Source organism: Toxorhynchites rutilus, chromosome 3 (genome assembly GCF_029784135.1).
Source record: "Toxorhynchites rutilus septentrionalis strain SRP chromosome 3, ASM2978413v1, whole genome shotgun sequence".
Classification (NCBI taxonomy): Eukaryota; Metazoa; Arthropoda; class Insecta; order Diptera; family Culicidae; genus Toxorhynchites; species Toxorhynchites rutilus.
The window spans coordinates 138,223,850-138,241,018 of record NC_073746.1 but is presented as its reverse complement, the minus strand read 5'-3'; the positions used below and the strand labels follow the sequence as shown (position 1 = coordinate 138,241,018).

Sequence of the window (17,169 nt, the reverse complement as noted above, 5' to 3'; positions counted from 1 at the left end):
TAGTTGCATTAATAAGTCTAGGTTTTTAATGTTAAACAGACACGATTCCTTAGCTCCATTTCGGGTTTTGGTCTAAAAACAAGAAGTAAAACCGTAAGCATTCACATGGCCTAAAAACGATGTCTGTGTGTTTATGAATACTATTCCGTACCACCTGCATGCTACATATATTTTTAAGATTAATTCTAAAATCTAATCTTATTATATGTTGTTGTACTGCGCATTCTTCAGAGAGTTCAATAATGTAAGTTTTGGTTAAAATTGATCACTTCCTATAAAATTCAAATAGTTAGACACCGTTAAAAGCCACATTTTTCAAATTTGTCACCGATTGATTCGTCTCCCACTTTTTTCATTAGCTTATTTCGCCTAGTATTTTTTTCTGACTTAATCTCGAGTTTTGTCCAACACTTTAACGAGGAATTGATTTTTTCATATATTTTTAGGGTTTCGAAAAACGTGATAAAGTCGAAAAATTTTCAGTGATACATTCGAGAGTAATATAAACGAGACGTGATAAAAACGCACAGTGATATAATCGAAACGTTACTGTATATGATACGAAGAAGTCGATTTTCTTTTAAAATTATTGTTTAAAAAGTGTGTTCATTCCGACCGGAAATCCATTACAATTTTCGTTTTCACAATAAGTGCGATGAAGTCAGTGTCGAATTGCTGGACAAGGCTGCCACATATGCACAACTCGATTGGTCTCCAATAAATTGGTCATTTCAATAAAAGGATGATTATTAACTTCTTCAAAATCGATCGCTTTTTTTGAAAGCGTTTTGAACTGACAAGATCAACAATTTTTTCGGGCGAGATTCACCCATAGTAACCTAGATCATCTCAAATAGTTCTTAACTCTCCTGTGCTCGCGGGCAAAATCGTAACTTTTATACTCACATACTGTGCGTGTCTCCGTAATATTACTTTTGTGTATTTTAGGCATTCTTCTTTTTGAATGGCGTTAACGTTCCCTTGTGGAACTATTACCGTCTCAACGTATGCATTGACTAGCGTCATTCATTACTACGTGGTTGAGATTTCTTAAGCCTATTTGGCACGTCTTGAATGTATTCCGAGGGGCAAGCTCTTGAATACGCGTGAACACAGTGCAAGTCGAAGGAAATTTCTTTGACGAAAAATCCCCCGTTCCAGAACCGGAATCGAACCCGAACACCCGGCATGATAATGTGAGCCGCTAACCACTCGGCTACGGGTGCACATTTTTAGGCATTATTGGTATTTATTTGACGAAAAGGATATGATAGTATGAAAGAACTCCAGAAAATAATTTTTCTTTAACTCCATTCAGTTTTAATGATCATTTCATTCAGCCTTATTGATTCTCGGTCAGATCTATGCGCGAATATAGGAAGGTCAATAATCTTCGAAATGCTTTTTTATTAGAAGAAACCGATACACAAATCGTCGTAGAAACAATTCCAGAGAATGCGCTAATGTCGACAATGTTTCTAGAAAATCCCACATACATTCTGTCCAACTTCTATAAGTCCACCCTGATTATATTTCGTTGCAACACAAACAGTTAGAATTTCAACAAGATACATTCATACATTGTTGAATGCTTAGAATAAAGTATATTTAACGTAAATTTCGTTCAAAAGAGTTGTTTGTTTACTAATTGTGCTTAAATATGATAATTTCAGCTGTACAGTTTCTATAAGACCATTTCAAAATTCATAAGTATTATCAATGAAAAATTCAAAACGATCGGCTGATTTACATATCAATAATTGGCAACATTGCCATTTCGGCTAATAACATGGAAAATTTGTGTTGGAATACTATTTACCAAATGCTGCTGAACGGATTTCTCGATATTTTTCCATGTTTCTGAAATTGCGACCTTGAGCTCTTCAATCGTAGTGTACCGTTTTCCCTCAGTGTAGATTCTGCGTACAAGGATCCCTCTAAGATTTTCAACAGGATTCAAGTCTGGAGAGTGAGCCGGTCAGTCCAAAAAAACAGTTTTAGGTCCTTAATCTATTGCTTAGATCTTCGCTGGTATGAATAGAATCATTGTTTTGCTGGAATGTAAATTTTTTGTGACGATATCCACGCAAAAACGATAAGAGGGAGAATTCCAGAACATGTATGTAATCCTAAAAACTATCTTGAACTCTCCGGTTGCACAGAATCCCGCCCAAACCATGCACGAGCCTCCGCCGAAATTCCTGGTTGAAAAATACTGTTCCTTCGTCCGTTAATCACACCAGTACCCGTTGTCAACATAGCATGTCTCACTGTAGGTTCATGTGAGCTCAAACGACTTCCGATGTGAGGTGGTGTAAAATGAGGAACTTTAACCTTTTAAACCCTCTTTATGTGAGGATGTCATGAACATTACTTAATGGGATCGTCCAATTCGACGAGAAATTTCTCTAATACCAGCTTTTTTGGTGAAATGCATCGATTTGTCTTTCTTCTCTCTCCGTGAGCACTTTTCTCTTCGGAATTTTCCAGATTTATTGATCAGAACAACTAAAACAACGGAAAAATGTAACTGGTCTTATAAAAACTTGACACTTGAAAAATACAAAACCTTTAGTTTACACTCAGCGCTTGCACACGCATATATGAAAATCATGCAGTATATAGTAGCCACCAATGCCAATACAATAGAATACAAGTTGAAGCATTGATGGTTCACAATGGCACAAAGCAGCAAGATCATCGCCTGCTCTTATAGAAGTTGGACAGAGTGTATGAATCACTTTTGCTTTCATACACTCTGCATAAAAAATAAAAAAAACGTAAATTTCAACTGATAACTTCCTCGACTGATATTTCTGCAGCGATCACTCGTTCACGATCAGCGTTTTCGAAATATTAGTATTTCTATCAGAAGGACTTGCTCCAAAACGTTATCGTCGAACGAAGACAGCTTTCGAGAAATCTTTTCTGCAAAAAGCTTCATGACTGTATCGATGCCTTTCTTACGAGTGATAAGTTCTTCTTTGAACTTCTCCAAACATTCATCCAAACATCGTCTCCTGTGCTTCCTCACGCAACGCTCGAAAAGCTGGTTCACAGCGTCAGATTCAGCCTTGGCGGCTTCAATAATGCCATGAAAGTTATCTGCCTATGATGTATGCAAAATTGCGAAGTATTTGTTAATGTAGGGGTATTTCAGAAATTTTCGATTAATTTTTTTTTTAACAAACCGGGTTTTGAGGAAAGAGGAAAAACCTGCCGTCAGAGTCAAGTTCTCATCGGCCGGGCAACCAAAAACACGGCGGTTTGACTCCCTTACGGGAGTGACGCGTAAGTCAACTGTTTGACTGCCTAGAGCCCCTGTTACGAAAGAGTCACACGCAGCGACGGCGTGTCGGATAATAAAAGCGTTCCCAAGTTAACTAGTCTTCAACAAAGTTCATAGTCGAGTAGATGGGTTGCATCGTTTATTGGTTGTAGTATCAGAAAATAGCGGAAGAAATAAAGCTACATCCTTTCTTTTCAGGTTTTATGAACTGTGTGACCTCAAACATGTGACATATATTCCAACACACTTCATACCAATGAGCAGTACAGAGACATCCCGGAATGATTAGGAGTTCTGCCGAATGAATCCCCAGATTTCAAATATTTTTGCGATAACAGTGTTGACTGAAGTCAGTAGACTTCAGTTTCCTGTCCATGAGAACATCGAGATCTCGGATAAAGTTGACACGCTCGATAGCGTTGGGAATGATTGCGTGAATCTGAGTGACTACGCAGTCCTCAAAAAATGGCGGGGCACTTTTCTTAAGGCCGTAACAACATCGTTTTCAGATACTACCAGAGGCGGGAGACGAACGTCAAGACAACATAAATGGAATCCGGAAGCATCTAAAAAACGACACAAATCACCTACCGAGAAAAAAAATAAAACAAATCTCTACTAAAAATAAAGTAAACGTTTTAATCAATAAAAATAAGTACCGAAAATAGGAACAAGTTTAATATGAAATTTGAGCGCAATCAAATTATTTTGTTGACTGTTTCCGATAATTGGAGGGATTTTCACGTGGACAACAGAGGTAGGAGTAAAGGAAATGCCCACGCTTGTCCACAGAGGGGGAGGTGGGTGTCTTAAATGGTGCTTTTTCTGTCCACGTAGTATGTGAACAGTCCCTTAGTGGTCCTGAAAGAACCTTCTTTACCATGGCGTCAATTCGATGCGTTGATTGCAGAATACCAGTCCTCATGCAAAACAGAATAATGTTCTTGTTGGAGATCAACTATTGATACCCTAGAGACAGAGTAATAGTTGCGCAAGGGTGGAGTTTAGGTCGCGAATATTCCCTTCACGTTATCTAATGAGAATTTTCCCATGCATGGTCCAATTTTCGTCAATGTAAACCATTTACCAACCGGGGAATTGTAATTTGTAATTGTGATGATTTGTAATGAAACTCATTTTTTAAAAAATTAATTATATTTCGATTATGAGATAAAAACCACATTCTTTGTTCAAATTCCTTCTGGTATTCACTGGGATAACTATTAACTGAGATAACTACAAGTGTATTGTCAATATTATTCGATTGTCATTTGCAGGGCGGCAGCCGCACCATTTTGGCATCTTTTCATGTGATTCTGAATCGCGGGTTTCTTCGGGAACTGCACTCCACACTCTGGGCAAACAAACCTTATTTTACCCCCTACCGTAACCATGTTTGGCTCTTGGGTTCTACCTATTTCGCCTGTCCCTTCTTGTGTGCCTAATATCCTAGCTTGGATTGCTGTTCCTGCAATACTTGAACTTGGTACAGGTTCCGAATCAACGCTTGTTATATTTATAGCAGCGGATCGTTCTATTGACCTAGTTGGTTGAGGAGTTTGACTCTTTGAAGTTACCAAGGGATCATTTTCCTGCAGGTTTTGTCCTTCTTCACGAGTTTTCGTTTGTGACCTTCGTGGATCTCGCTGAGATGTTGACAACAGCGTATCTCGTTGAACCCCGCATTGCTGACTTTGACTAACTATAGCACCAATTTTAGGCACTTGTGCTTGAAGAGACAATAGTGGCTTCATGGTGATAGTAGGAGTCGATACTTTCCCGCTTGTCCCAGATGGTTTTATAACTTTTGGTTGCAGAATCTCGGTGTTGTTTGGGGAAACACTGTCGAAGAAAAGACTTTGAGCTCTCTTCCGTCTTTGAGCAAGTGGTATGCTCGAATCTAGCGGAGCTGATGTTGCAGATGGGTTACTTTCTGCTTCCGAATGGGCGACTTTGCTAGCTGTGGTCACGCAATCTTTCGGCGATGGGTTTCTACTTCGTAGATTGTAATCTTGTTCCTGTTGCTGCTTGTCGCATGTTTTTGTCCGAGTTCTTGGTAAACCTCGTTTAGATTGTGGCTGCATCAACATTCTTTGGATCTCGCATTGCTGACCTTCGACCAGCTCTATCTGCTCTGTCTGCTTACCATCAATTGTAGATGTTACATTTCGAAGAGGATTGCGAGACGACGATAGTTTCTCAGTCGAAGCGATATTCGTAGTTGCCACAGGCTTTTTCACAACAAACAATATTTTATCGCCTGCTGTTACCATATCTCGCATCGTTTTACCGCCTTCTGTTGCCGTATTTGGCTTTAGGATTGTATCCGCTTGACGTGCTAATTCTTGTGTGTCCAACACCTCAGGTTGATTGGTTATTCCTGCAGAACTAGTATCAAGTACAGGTTCCGAATCAATGCTTACCATATTTGTAGGAACCGATCGTTCAACTGACTTCGTTGGTTGAGGTGTTTGACGCTTAGAAGTTTCCACGGGGCCTTTTTTCTGCAGGTTTTGTCCTTTATCGTGTGTGTTCGTCTGTGTTCTTCGTGGATCTCGCTGAGATGCTGGTAGCAACGTATTCCCTTGGGGCCCACTTTGCTGACTTTTGACCACTTTTGTTGTACTATCAACCATGCCACCAATTTTAGACACTTGTTCTTCGACAGCTAACAATGGTTGCACGATGATAGTAGAAGGAAGTAATACTTTCGCTCCTGGCCCAAATTGTTTTATAATTTTTGGTTGTTGGATATCGGTATCAATTGGAGGAACTCTATCGACAAAAAGGCTTTTAGCTCTCTTCCGTTTTTGAGCCAATGAGGTGCTCGACACAAATGGGGCGACTGTTTCGTCTTCCGGATGCTTGTCATTGCTCGCTGTGGCCACCACATTTTTCGGCAGCCCGTTTTCACCCCGTAGATTATAAGCACAATCTTGTTCCTGTTGTTGATTTTGTGGTTTGTCACATGTTTTTGCTCGAGTTCGAGGTAAATTTCGTTGAGATTGTGGGTGCATCAACATCCGCTGGATCTCGCATCGTCGTCTTTTGGCCAGTTCTGTTGACTCATCGTATATTTGCCTACCCTCAATTTGAAGTATTATATCTTGAAGAAGATTACAAGAAGATGACTCAGTTGAAGCGATATTTGTGGTTGCCACCGACTGTGTCAAAACGCTTGTTTGCTGAATGTCGGTGTTAGTTGGAGCTACTCTGTCGACGAACAGGCTTTGAGCTCTCTTCCGCATCTGATCTAGTGGAGTGATTGATACCGATGCAACCGATTGAGCAGGTATATTATTTTCGACTGCCGAACGAGCGGCTTTCTCTACAGCGTTAGTCGAATCATCTGATGCTTTTTCACGCTCCAATAAATCTTTACATCCCGACAAGCCCTTAATTTCCAGAAATCCGGCCGTCCGGAGAAAAGAAGACAAATTTTTCTGCGCAAGATTCACCTCTCCGCGGTACATATAATCCACTATGGCGTGAAGATCATCAAACGTTACATCTTTCAGAAGAAAGACGGGATGTTTATCGTAGTTCTGTGAGACAAGCGCCTCGAAATACGTGCTGCAGGCTGAGAGAACGAATTTGTGGACGGAAAGAAATCGGCCTCCGGCTGCCAGCGTGCAATCTACCAGCGCCTGCTTTTCCAACAACACAGGCAATGTTGTGGCCAGAGCGCACTTGTGATTGCCCCAGCGAAGGCACACCTGTTTGTCGAGCATAATTCCGCTGTGCTTATGCTGCTGTAGCTGCAAACACAGTATTTTATGAACAATTTGACAAATAAAATAGAATTAGTTTGAAAAGTTTGTACCTTACTTTTATCCGTTAACAGCTGAATACTGTTGTCTAAAGATTAGATTCAATGTTTTTCTCTACTCACTGTTTGCATACAACGCCCACCAACAAGCTCATTTCGACTGTAGTGATAAACAAGGATAGATTTCATTGTGCTAATATGTGTTAACTCATTCATATGGACGCATGGGTGATGAAACATAATACATACACAGCTAGGTAGCAGATACATACCGATGGATAAATAAATTTTCTCCTCTCGGCGAGTCTCAGGCCGAGAGCTGAGAGAGTATCCAGGTCAGGGATGCCAGGTAATTTCATGAAATATCTTTACACGACACGAGAAACTGAAAGGTACAAAGTCATCAGACTTTGGCTTTAGGGGCCGTCCACACACCACGTGGACAGAAAAAGCACCATTTTAGACACCCTCTTACCCTCCGAGGACAAGCGTGGACATTTACTATATCACTTCATATTTTGTTCACGTGGAAATTTCACAAAAGGCCTGGTCGGGTAAAGGTAGGTTTAGAGTTCCCGTGAACGTGAACGCGGACAAACACTTTTTTGTTAATAATTCATCAGCCCATATATAAAACGCGAGGAAAACATCTTGAAACGATAGGAAGAAACATTTTCTAGTTGAAAAACAGGAAGTGGGTTATATCTATGGTATAACCGCAAGGGTGACGTAGGACTATCGTTGATTTAGAGATCATTTGTTCGAAGTTGAATCTAAATCCATTCTGAATGAATGAATAAATGAATATTTGGGGGACTTCGAAAACGAGAGCGTTACGTTGGAGGCACAAGGTTTTATGCATCCAATATAGGATACGAAAAACCTTGTTCTGAAGAATAATCTTCAGAAGCTAACCTGCTAACTGTACTTGATTGACAAATCACAAACCCAAATGTATTATATGGATATTTTATGGATAGAAAACATTAAAATAAACTCTTTCGCTTGAATGTAATTTTCAATTCCAAGGGGAACTGGCAGATTATTTTCCACCAACGATTAGATATTTCCACATTATCCTCGATACTGGAAGCCCACCAGTGGTTAATACTAACTCGATAACCACCTGTTAATAGTACTTGATTGAAAAATATTTGGTCACAGTGTTACACGGATAGAAAACATTCAAATAAACTCTTTTACATGAATGTATTTTTGAATTCCTAGAGGAACTGGCAGATTATTTTCCAGCAATGATTAGATCTTTCCGGAACTTTCTCGATGGTGAATGGCATCCAAACGGAAAGAATTCTGCGCGTGTATGTGTCGATCCTTCGCCGTCCACCTCCTTCAGCACGTTAGACAACGATGTTGTCTTGTCGATGTCCTCACGAAAAATGAATGTGTCTCACCACCAGAATATCGCTTAAGTATGCTTTTTGTGTGTGATTGAATCGAGAGAAGGTGTGGTTTACGATGGCAATTTGGAAGGCAAACTAGAGGGGAATGAACTCTCTGAGCTCGGAACTTTCGGCGACTGAGCAATAATCGATTGCGGGCGCATACAATATTGGATACGGAAATATCCTACTGATGGGGAAGAATAATCTGCTAACTCGATAACCACCTGTTAATAGCACTTGATTGAAATATATTTGGTCACAGTGTTACATGGATAGAAAACATTCAATTAAACTCTTTCACATGAATATATTTTGAAAATTCCCAGAGGAACTGGCAGATTATTTTCAGTAACGATTAGATATTTCCACATTTTCCTCGATACTGGAAGCCCACCAGTGGTTAATGCCAACTCGATAACCACCTGTTAATAGCACTTGATTGAAACATATTTGGTCACAGTGTAACATGGATAGAAAACATTCAATTAAACTCTTTCACATGAATATATTTTGAAAATTCCCAAAGGAACTGGCAGATTATTTTCCAGCAATGATTAGATCTTTCCGGAACTTTCTCGATGCTGAATGGCATCCTAACGGAAAGAGTTCTGCGCGTGTATGTGTCGATCCTTCGCCGTCCACCTCCTCCAGCACGTTAGGCAACGATGTTGTCTTGTCGATGTCCTCACGAAAAATGAATGTGTCTCACCACCAGAATATCGCTTAAGTATGCTTTTTGTGTGTGATTGAATCGAGAGAAGGTGTGGTTTACGATGGCAATTTGGAAGGCAAACTAGAGGGGAATGAACTCTCTGAGCTCGGAACTTTCGGCGACTGAGCAATAATCGATTGCGGGCGCATACAATATTGGATACGGAAATATCCTATTGATGGGGAAGAATAATCTTCTGAAGCTATCCTGTCAATTGCGATTGATTGAAAAACCACAAAACCAAATGTATTTGGTCACAGTGTTACATGGATAGAAAATATTCAATTAAACTCTTTCACATGAATATATTTTGAAAATTCCCAAAGGAACTGGCAGATTATTTTCAGTAACGATTAGATATTTCCACATTTTCCTCGATAATGGAAGCCCACCAGTGGTTAATGCCAACTCGATAACCACCTGTTAATAGCACTTGATTGAAACATATTTGGTCACAGTGTAACATGGATAGAAAACATTCAATTAAACTCTTTCACATGAATATATTTTGAAAATTCCCAGAGGAACTGGCAGATTATTTTCAGTAACGATTAGATATTTCCACATTTTCCTCGATACTGGAAGCCCACCAGTGGTTAATGCCAACTCGATAACCACCTGTTAATAGCCGCGCGTGTATGTGTGTGTAGCGATGTCTTCCCAGGGAACCGTTTGTGGCATCACTCTCCTCCTGATAGATTCCCTTCTGGCCTAGGGTGCACAAACAGGCTCTTGGTGACACCGTTCATCCGCGCTTTCATGATAAATAAAGAGCTTCACCGCAACAGCGACAACATGCTCCAATCGCTGTTCAATTAGAACTGAGTGGATTTCCGAGCGCCGCTCGCTTATATACCGATTGGTGATTTCAATAGCCTGTTTTGAAAGCAATTTTAAGACTATTGAAACAAGTTTTTGGATCAAAAAGTAACAAGTATATAACGCGTAGACATTTTATCTTTCGAATGAAGTGTTTATCATACCATTTCGTTCAGTTGTTTAGGAGCTATTAACGCTCAAAATCTCGGTCCCCGGCGTAACGCTTTCGTTTTCGAAACTTTGATTTTACACCCCGGTATAGAAATGAAAGACGTAGTCCTACGTCAAAACATGTTTAAACACAATTCATATTGATAAAAGTGGATTAATTCAATATTTCACAACGATTCTAAATTTCCACCGTGGAATCGAGATGTTGGTGAACTCACCATAGTTCACCGACTTCGATGAACGTGAACGTGAAAACAGTGGTGAATATAGACGTCAAAATATTTCCCCGTTCATGTTCACGTTCGAATGTCCCAAGGCATTCTGAAAATTATTTCACCGTGAACTTAAAATTATATGTTTAGCAATTCTCAAGTTTTCAATGAAAATTTTGATATGGATGCAATTTCATTCAATCGGATCTTTCCGCGGGTTAAAAAACTTCGTTGCTTCGGGTTGATTCGTGAACAACTGTATATTTTATCCGAATTACTTTATTGAAGATCGATGTTTATTTACTTCACCTTTACTGCCGAACTTTTAATATGAACGTGAACGTGAACAAAATCATTCTATTCACCACGATTTTTTTAGTTGTTTGTTCGCAATGTGAAATGATCGTACTATTCCACCACCTGTTCAAGTTCACGTTCACGGGAACTCTAAACCAGGCTTAAGGGAGTAAAAAGTTCCCCCAAACCAAATCACCAGCTGTATGGCAAATATTGTATTGGCGATCTAACGCAAAACGTAAACGATCGGTGAGGCATCTGGATTCTGTTTTTGAACTAAGAAAATGATGATAAGATAACCTAAAATTGAAAAACAAATCACGTATGTTTTACTTCCGGACTTTCCAAGGTAGTTCTCACATGCAAGAACCATGCATTTTTCTACTTGTTTTTGATGGTGCTCTCGAATTTCCGTCTTTGATTCAACCATTGTCAATATTTATACAATTTTCTCTACTGAAAGAGATAAAAAAATAACATGTTATATATAAAAATGCGCAGAATTAAATTTCTTAAAAACTCATCGCAATCAAATAATTTTTTATGATTATAACATTGTAATTTATGGAAAGAACTACAAACCTTCCATAAGCTCACATGGCAAAATTTAAAACCATCATCACTTTCACCGTAGCGCCGCCTAGGTGTAGATTTGTACGTTAGATCGCCAATAGGATATTAAATAAGAAATTTTGACGGTTTATTTGAATTAACATAGGATCTATAGTGAAGAACGGACTTTTTCGAGATAAAAATTCGAAAAAAAACTGAATGTGCATCTTACTATGGTGTATCAAGAAAAGTTATCAAAACAAAATTTCATCGAAAATTGAAGTACTAAAAATAATATTTAAATTTTGATTTTTTTTTGTGATTTAGAGATTCAGTACTATTCTAATTAATATTTAAATGTGTTCCTACGGCTTTTCTAGATATCTGTAATCAGATTTTTTTCAGTATTGCGCGGTACAAAACAATACTTTTTTTTTATATTTCCTAAGGGTCTGGCTGGGAGTAAAAAGTCCCCCAAACCAAATCACCAACTGTATGGAAAATATTGTACATGCAAACCTTTTTTTTGTGCGGGGGATAGGGACCGCACAAAAAAAGTCGCATAAAAAAAATCGTGCAAAACTTCACCAGCAGCTTTAAAAAATCGTGTTCGGTACAAATTTTGAAAAAACTTTTTTTGTGCGTTAGGTAGGGACCGCATAAAAAAAGTTTCCCTCAAAAAATAACTCAAATCCACGCCATTCACCGTTCAATTTTCTTTTGTTTCCCTGCTTTGCGAAGGGACACTTTGCCTTTTCGGTTGCGCGAGGCTGTTTTGTGCTTTTTGTTGCATGTCGAAACGTGTTGCTGTTAGAAATCATGTCATGCAAACACTTAGAAAAACTTAGAGCATTTCATGAGAAGAGGGGAATAATTTCAGAGGTGGATAATTGAGACGCAAATATGCTTTTTTCGTACTGAAATGCATATAAACCATCGAAAAAAACTAAATGGACGATAACTTCGTCAAATATACTTCTTTTCATACACCGCACAAGAACAGAAAATCGCACAAAAAAAATCGCATAAAAAAATTCGCGCAAAAAAAAACCGCACAAAAACAGGTTTTACTGTACTCTAATTCATATTTAAATGTGTTCCTACGGCTTTCTGTATTGCGCGGTACAAAAAATATTTTTTTTTATATTTGATGGCTGGGTAAGGGATTAAAAAGACCCCCAAACCAAATCACCAGCTGTATGGAAAATATTATATAGGGTACTAAATAAAACATTTTGGCAGTAGTACCATATTTTGAGTGAGTATATGCACCTATTTGCATTAACATTTGCGACTAGTGAATGAAGTCCGAATGAGCTAATATTTTGCATAAGGTATATTATCGTGCAAATCAACATTTCGCCGCAAGTTCCGAATGAAAAATCGAGATAACTATTTTTATTGGAACTTCAAACCATACGTTTCGTCTCGTATTCAAAAAAACCCAGAGTCTCGATTTTTGATAAACAATTTTTTTTCGAGATGACACTAGATCTCGACGTTTCATGCAATTTTAAGACATTTGGCATCAAAACAAAATTCGAAAGATTTCCTTTGGGTGATTTTTCGATTTTCCAAAAACTCAAACTTTGACCGCTTTGCGCCACTTTCCCTTAAGTCCGATTGAGCTGATATTCGACATAGAGTGTTTTTTCGAGGTGGTGAACATTTTTTATGGGGTAACTTTTTGAAATTAGAGATGACCATTCTCATTGGCACCCTAGAGTATATATATATATATATATATATATACAGACATTCCATGTCAAACCGATATAGTGGTTCTCAGATTTTCATGAAAAGTGGTAGTTTTGTTTCTCATCGCAAAATATTAGATCTTTACTTTTTTTAATAGGGCGCTTATTTCCATTTTAAGGTAGTCTAAAAAATCATTTTTTCCACTTTTTCCAAAAATGCCTTTTTTTAATTCATAACTTTGGAACTACTGGACCGATTTGGATGATCGACATATCAAATTAAAGCCAATGATCTAGTATTTTTTGAAAAAATATCATACTTGCGAAATAATTGGATTCTAGTCGCATACATCTAGTCAAGTCGCTTAGGAATATTGAACGAAGAATGAAAACAAGTTAACTTTGAAAAATTGTAACTCAAAAACGAAAAAAATGCATCTCTGATTTCATGGTATTTTATGTGAAAAAACTCTCAGCTTTCAAGAAAAAATATATAAAATATTGTGCCCTCTATGTTCAACCATGTAAATTATGAAAAAACAAAAACACTGTGAAGCACAGTCTTAAATTTGTATTGTATCACTAATTAGTAACTGTGAAATAAAAGGTGTAACAGATATCATGATGGTAGCATGCAAAAAAAATCAGTTAATCAAGTGTTAGAATATGGGTTGTATTTTGAACTGATAATTCCTTGTTTGCTAGATTTTACACGGAATTTTAAATTTACGCGGATTTTGGAATTTACACGGTTTTTTACGCGAATTCTGGAATTTACGCGGTTTTTTTGAACGCGACACGTATCCCCGTGTAAAAAGCGATTCCAGTGTACAATCAATAATTACGAAAACAGAATCCTTTTTTGTAAGTATGATGTTTTGACGTAGGACTACGTCTTTCATTTCTATACCGGGGTGTAAAATCAAAGTTTCGAAAACGAAAGCGTTACGCCGGAGACCGAGATTTTGAGCGTTAATAGCTCCTAAACAACTGAACGAAATGGTATGATAAACACTTCATTCGAAAGATAAAATGTCTACGCGTTCTATACTTGTTACTTTTTGATCCAAAAACTTGTTTCAATAGTCTTAAAATTGCTTTCAAAACAGGCTATTGAAATCACCAATCGGTATATAAGCGAGCGCCGCTCGGAAATCCACTCAGTTCTAATTGAACAGCGATTGGAGCATGTTGTCACTGTTGTGGTGAAGCTCTTCGTTTATCATGAAAGCGCGGATGAACGGTGCCACCAAGAGCCTGTTTGTGCACCTTAGGCCAGAAGAGAATCCATCAGGAGGAGAGTGATGCCACAAACGGTTCCCCGGGAAGAGTTCGGAGCAGCCGCCACACACATACATACACGCGTGGAATTCTTCGTTTGTATGCCATTCAGCATCGAGAAAATTCCGGAAAGATCTAATCATTTCTGGAAAATAAACTGCCAGTTCCTCTGGGAATTTAAAAATACATTCATGTGAAAGAGTTTATTTGAATGTTTTCTATCCACGTAACACTGTGACCAAATATGTTTCAATCAAGTGCTATTAACAGGTGGTTATCGAATTAGTATTAACCACTGGTGGGCTTCCAGTATCGAGGAAAATGTGGAAATATCTAATCGTTACTGAAAATAATCTGCCAGTTCCTCTGGGAATTCAAAAATACATTCATGTGAAAGAGTTTATTCAAATGTTTTCTATCCATGTAACACTGTGACCAAATACATTTGTGATTTTTCAATCAATCGCAATTAACAGGATAGCTTCTGAAGATTATTCTTCCCCATCAGTAGGATATTTGCGTATCCAATATTGTATGCGCCCGCAATTGATTATTGCTCAGTCGCCGAAAGTTCCAAGCTCAGAGAGTTCATTCCCCTCTAGTTTGCCTTCCAAATTGCCATCGTAAACCACACCTTCTCTCGACTCAATCACACACAAAAAGCATACTTAAGCGATATTCTGGTTTTTAGAGGCGAATGAACTGCAAAGTTTAAAGCCTCTTAAAAACAAAGAAGATAAGAAGATAAGATATTCTGGTGGTGAGACACATTCATTTTTCGTGAGGACATCGACAAGACAACATCGTTGCCTAACGTGCTGGAGGAGGTGGACGGCGAAGGATCGACACATACACGCGCAGAATTCTTTCCGTTTGAATGCCATTCAGCATCGAGAAAGTTCCGGAAAGATCTAATCATTTCTGGAAAATAATCTGCCAGTTCCTCTGGGAATTTAAAAATACATTCATGTGAAAGAGTTTATTTGAATGTTTTCTATCCATGTAACACTGTGACCAAATATGTTTCAATCAAGTGCTATTAACAGGTGGTTATCGAATTAGTATTAACCACTGGTGGGCTTCCAGTATCGAGGAAAATGTGGAAATATCTAATCGTTGCTGGAAAATAATCTGCCAGTTCCCCTTGGAATTGAAAATTACATTCAAGCGAAAGAGTTTATTTTAATGTTTTCTATCCATAAAATATCCATATAATACATTTGGGTTTGTGATTTGTCAATCAAGTACAGTTAGCAGGTTAGCTTCTGAAGATTATTCTTCAGAACAAGGTTTTTCGTATCCTATATTGGATGCATAAAACCTTGTGCCTCCAACGTAACGCTCTCGTTTTCGAAGTCCACCAAATATTCATTTATTCATTCATTCAGAATGGATTGAGATTCAACTTCTAACAAATGATCTCTAAATCAACGATAGTCCTACGTCACCCTTGCGGTTATACCATAGATATAACCCACTTCCTGTTTTTTTCCAAAGAATACGAGCTCCTTGGCTTCGATTTGATGTGTCGATCATCTAAATCGGCCCCGTAGTTCAAAAATTCTATTTTTTTTAAAAGTAATCTTTGGAAAAAAAAGTAACAGGAGGGTTGTGTCCGAGACACGACCGCATAGTTGACGTAGGATTCCGTTAGACTATTTGTTGATTTTGGATATGTTTTATGAATAACATCGCTAAACTCTTCGATAATGATTTGTGGCCCTGAAAAGGGTCGTTTTGTTTGATTGTTGGGCATTGTTTTTTCACTCCACCAGTGTTTACCGAGTGATGATGACAGAAGGATGGTAAACAGTCGTTAGATGGTGCGTATCAGATAAAAGATGCTGAAGTGGAACGAGATATGATGAAAACCGCCCGCGCCTAGACGAGATGCCTCCTGTGTTATGTATGTATAAAACAAAAAAAAACTCACTAATGTAATATAAGTTCAGTACCGATACCAAACACAATTATCAATTTTACTCATAAGTAAAAACATGTTACTTTAATATAGAGAAAACATATTTGAAATGCTAAAGGTAATTTTTTTTATAATTTTTGTTCATTTAACCCAATGAGAATTTTAACTGGACTGACAACTCTTTATGTAGAGCATATGGGAAATCACTTTTTCTAATATTTCTTCACTTTTCTAATTTTTCTCGCCGTATAAACATTCCTTGGGTGAAAATGCACAACAAAACAGAGAGCTTGAACCAAACGACCCGCTCTCGAGCGGGAACACACCTTGGTTTTTATTTATGAAAGTTGAAATAATTCGTTTCATATATCGAGTCATTATTAACACAACTGCTACCATATATAATTTTAAACTTACACTTGTTCAAAATTTTTCGCAATACACGATCGGTCATTCATATGAAATTGCACGAAGCAATCAACATTAAAGTTCAAAATTAAAATTTTATTTACTAGAATTAATCGTATCACTCACCTTACTTGCAATATTAAAATGCCCCCGACTTGCATATATCTGCAATGTCGATTTCCCCGTGGCACCTTGGTTTAGATGTCTCTGTTAGGAAATACATTTCGGTAGGAACAAAAGCTCCCCCTACTTTCATGTATTTTCATTGCCGATTTTCCTCCAGGCTGCTTGGTTTTGATGCTCTGTTAGGGACCCACCGCATGTGTCATCAATTTCAACCAATCAGAAGTGAGTATTTCCGTTAGGATAGGGGTTGAGATTTTTCAATTGTTCGATAGTTAGTTGCATGACATATATTATTTTCTTCAATATAAAAAAAATGTTATGGAGTGCCAAAATCGATTGACGCAAAAATTTCATCAATCCATCATGAAATGAGTGAGCAATACGCGTTTGAAAATGAAAAATTTTCATGATGTGCTCGAATTTCGATTTTCAATTTGTACCCCAATATGTTCCTGAAAGACGTAATCCTACGTCAAAAATCCATACAGCGAGGACAGTTGATATGAGGCTTC

The 17,169-nt window shown here is 38.0% G+C and overlaps 2 protein-coding genes across 4 annotated transcripts in view; both read right to left on the bottom strand.

Annotated features, from left to right (window-relative positions):
• Positions 1–17,169, bottom strand: part of LOC129779143 (protein gustavus) — a 385,901-nt gene that overhangs the window by 341,098 nt on the left and 27,634 nt on the right. The window lies entirely within an intron of this gene.
• Positions 4,454–7,258, bottom strand: LOC129779138 (uncharacterized). Of its 3 annotated transcripts, none has more exons than XM_055786419.1 (2): positions 7,113–7,258; positions 4,454–7,047 (listed from the first exon to the last, which is right to left on the bottom strand). In XM_055786419.1, the coding sequence occupies exon 2, from the start codon at positions 7,018–7,020 to the stop codon at positions 4,546–4,548; it is 2,475 nt and encodes an 824-aa protein (XP_055642394.1). In that variant the 5' UTR covers positions 7,021–7,047; positions 7,113–7,258; the 3' UTR covers positions 4,454–4,545. The 3 variants fall into 3 exon arrangements, with proteins under 3 accessions (XP_055642394.1, XP_055642397.1, XP_055642395.1); XM_055786422.1 differs by having other exon boundaries at positions 4,454–7,041; positions 7,113–7,219; XM_055786420.1 differs by having other exon boundaries at positions 7,118–7,178.

Coding starts and splice junctions, on each gene's coding strand:
- LOC129779138 (XM_055786419.1), bottom strand. CDS start 7,020: ATGCTCGACAAACAGGTGTGCCTTCGCTGGGGCAATCACAAGTGCGCT.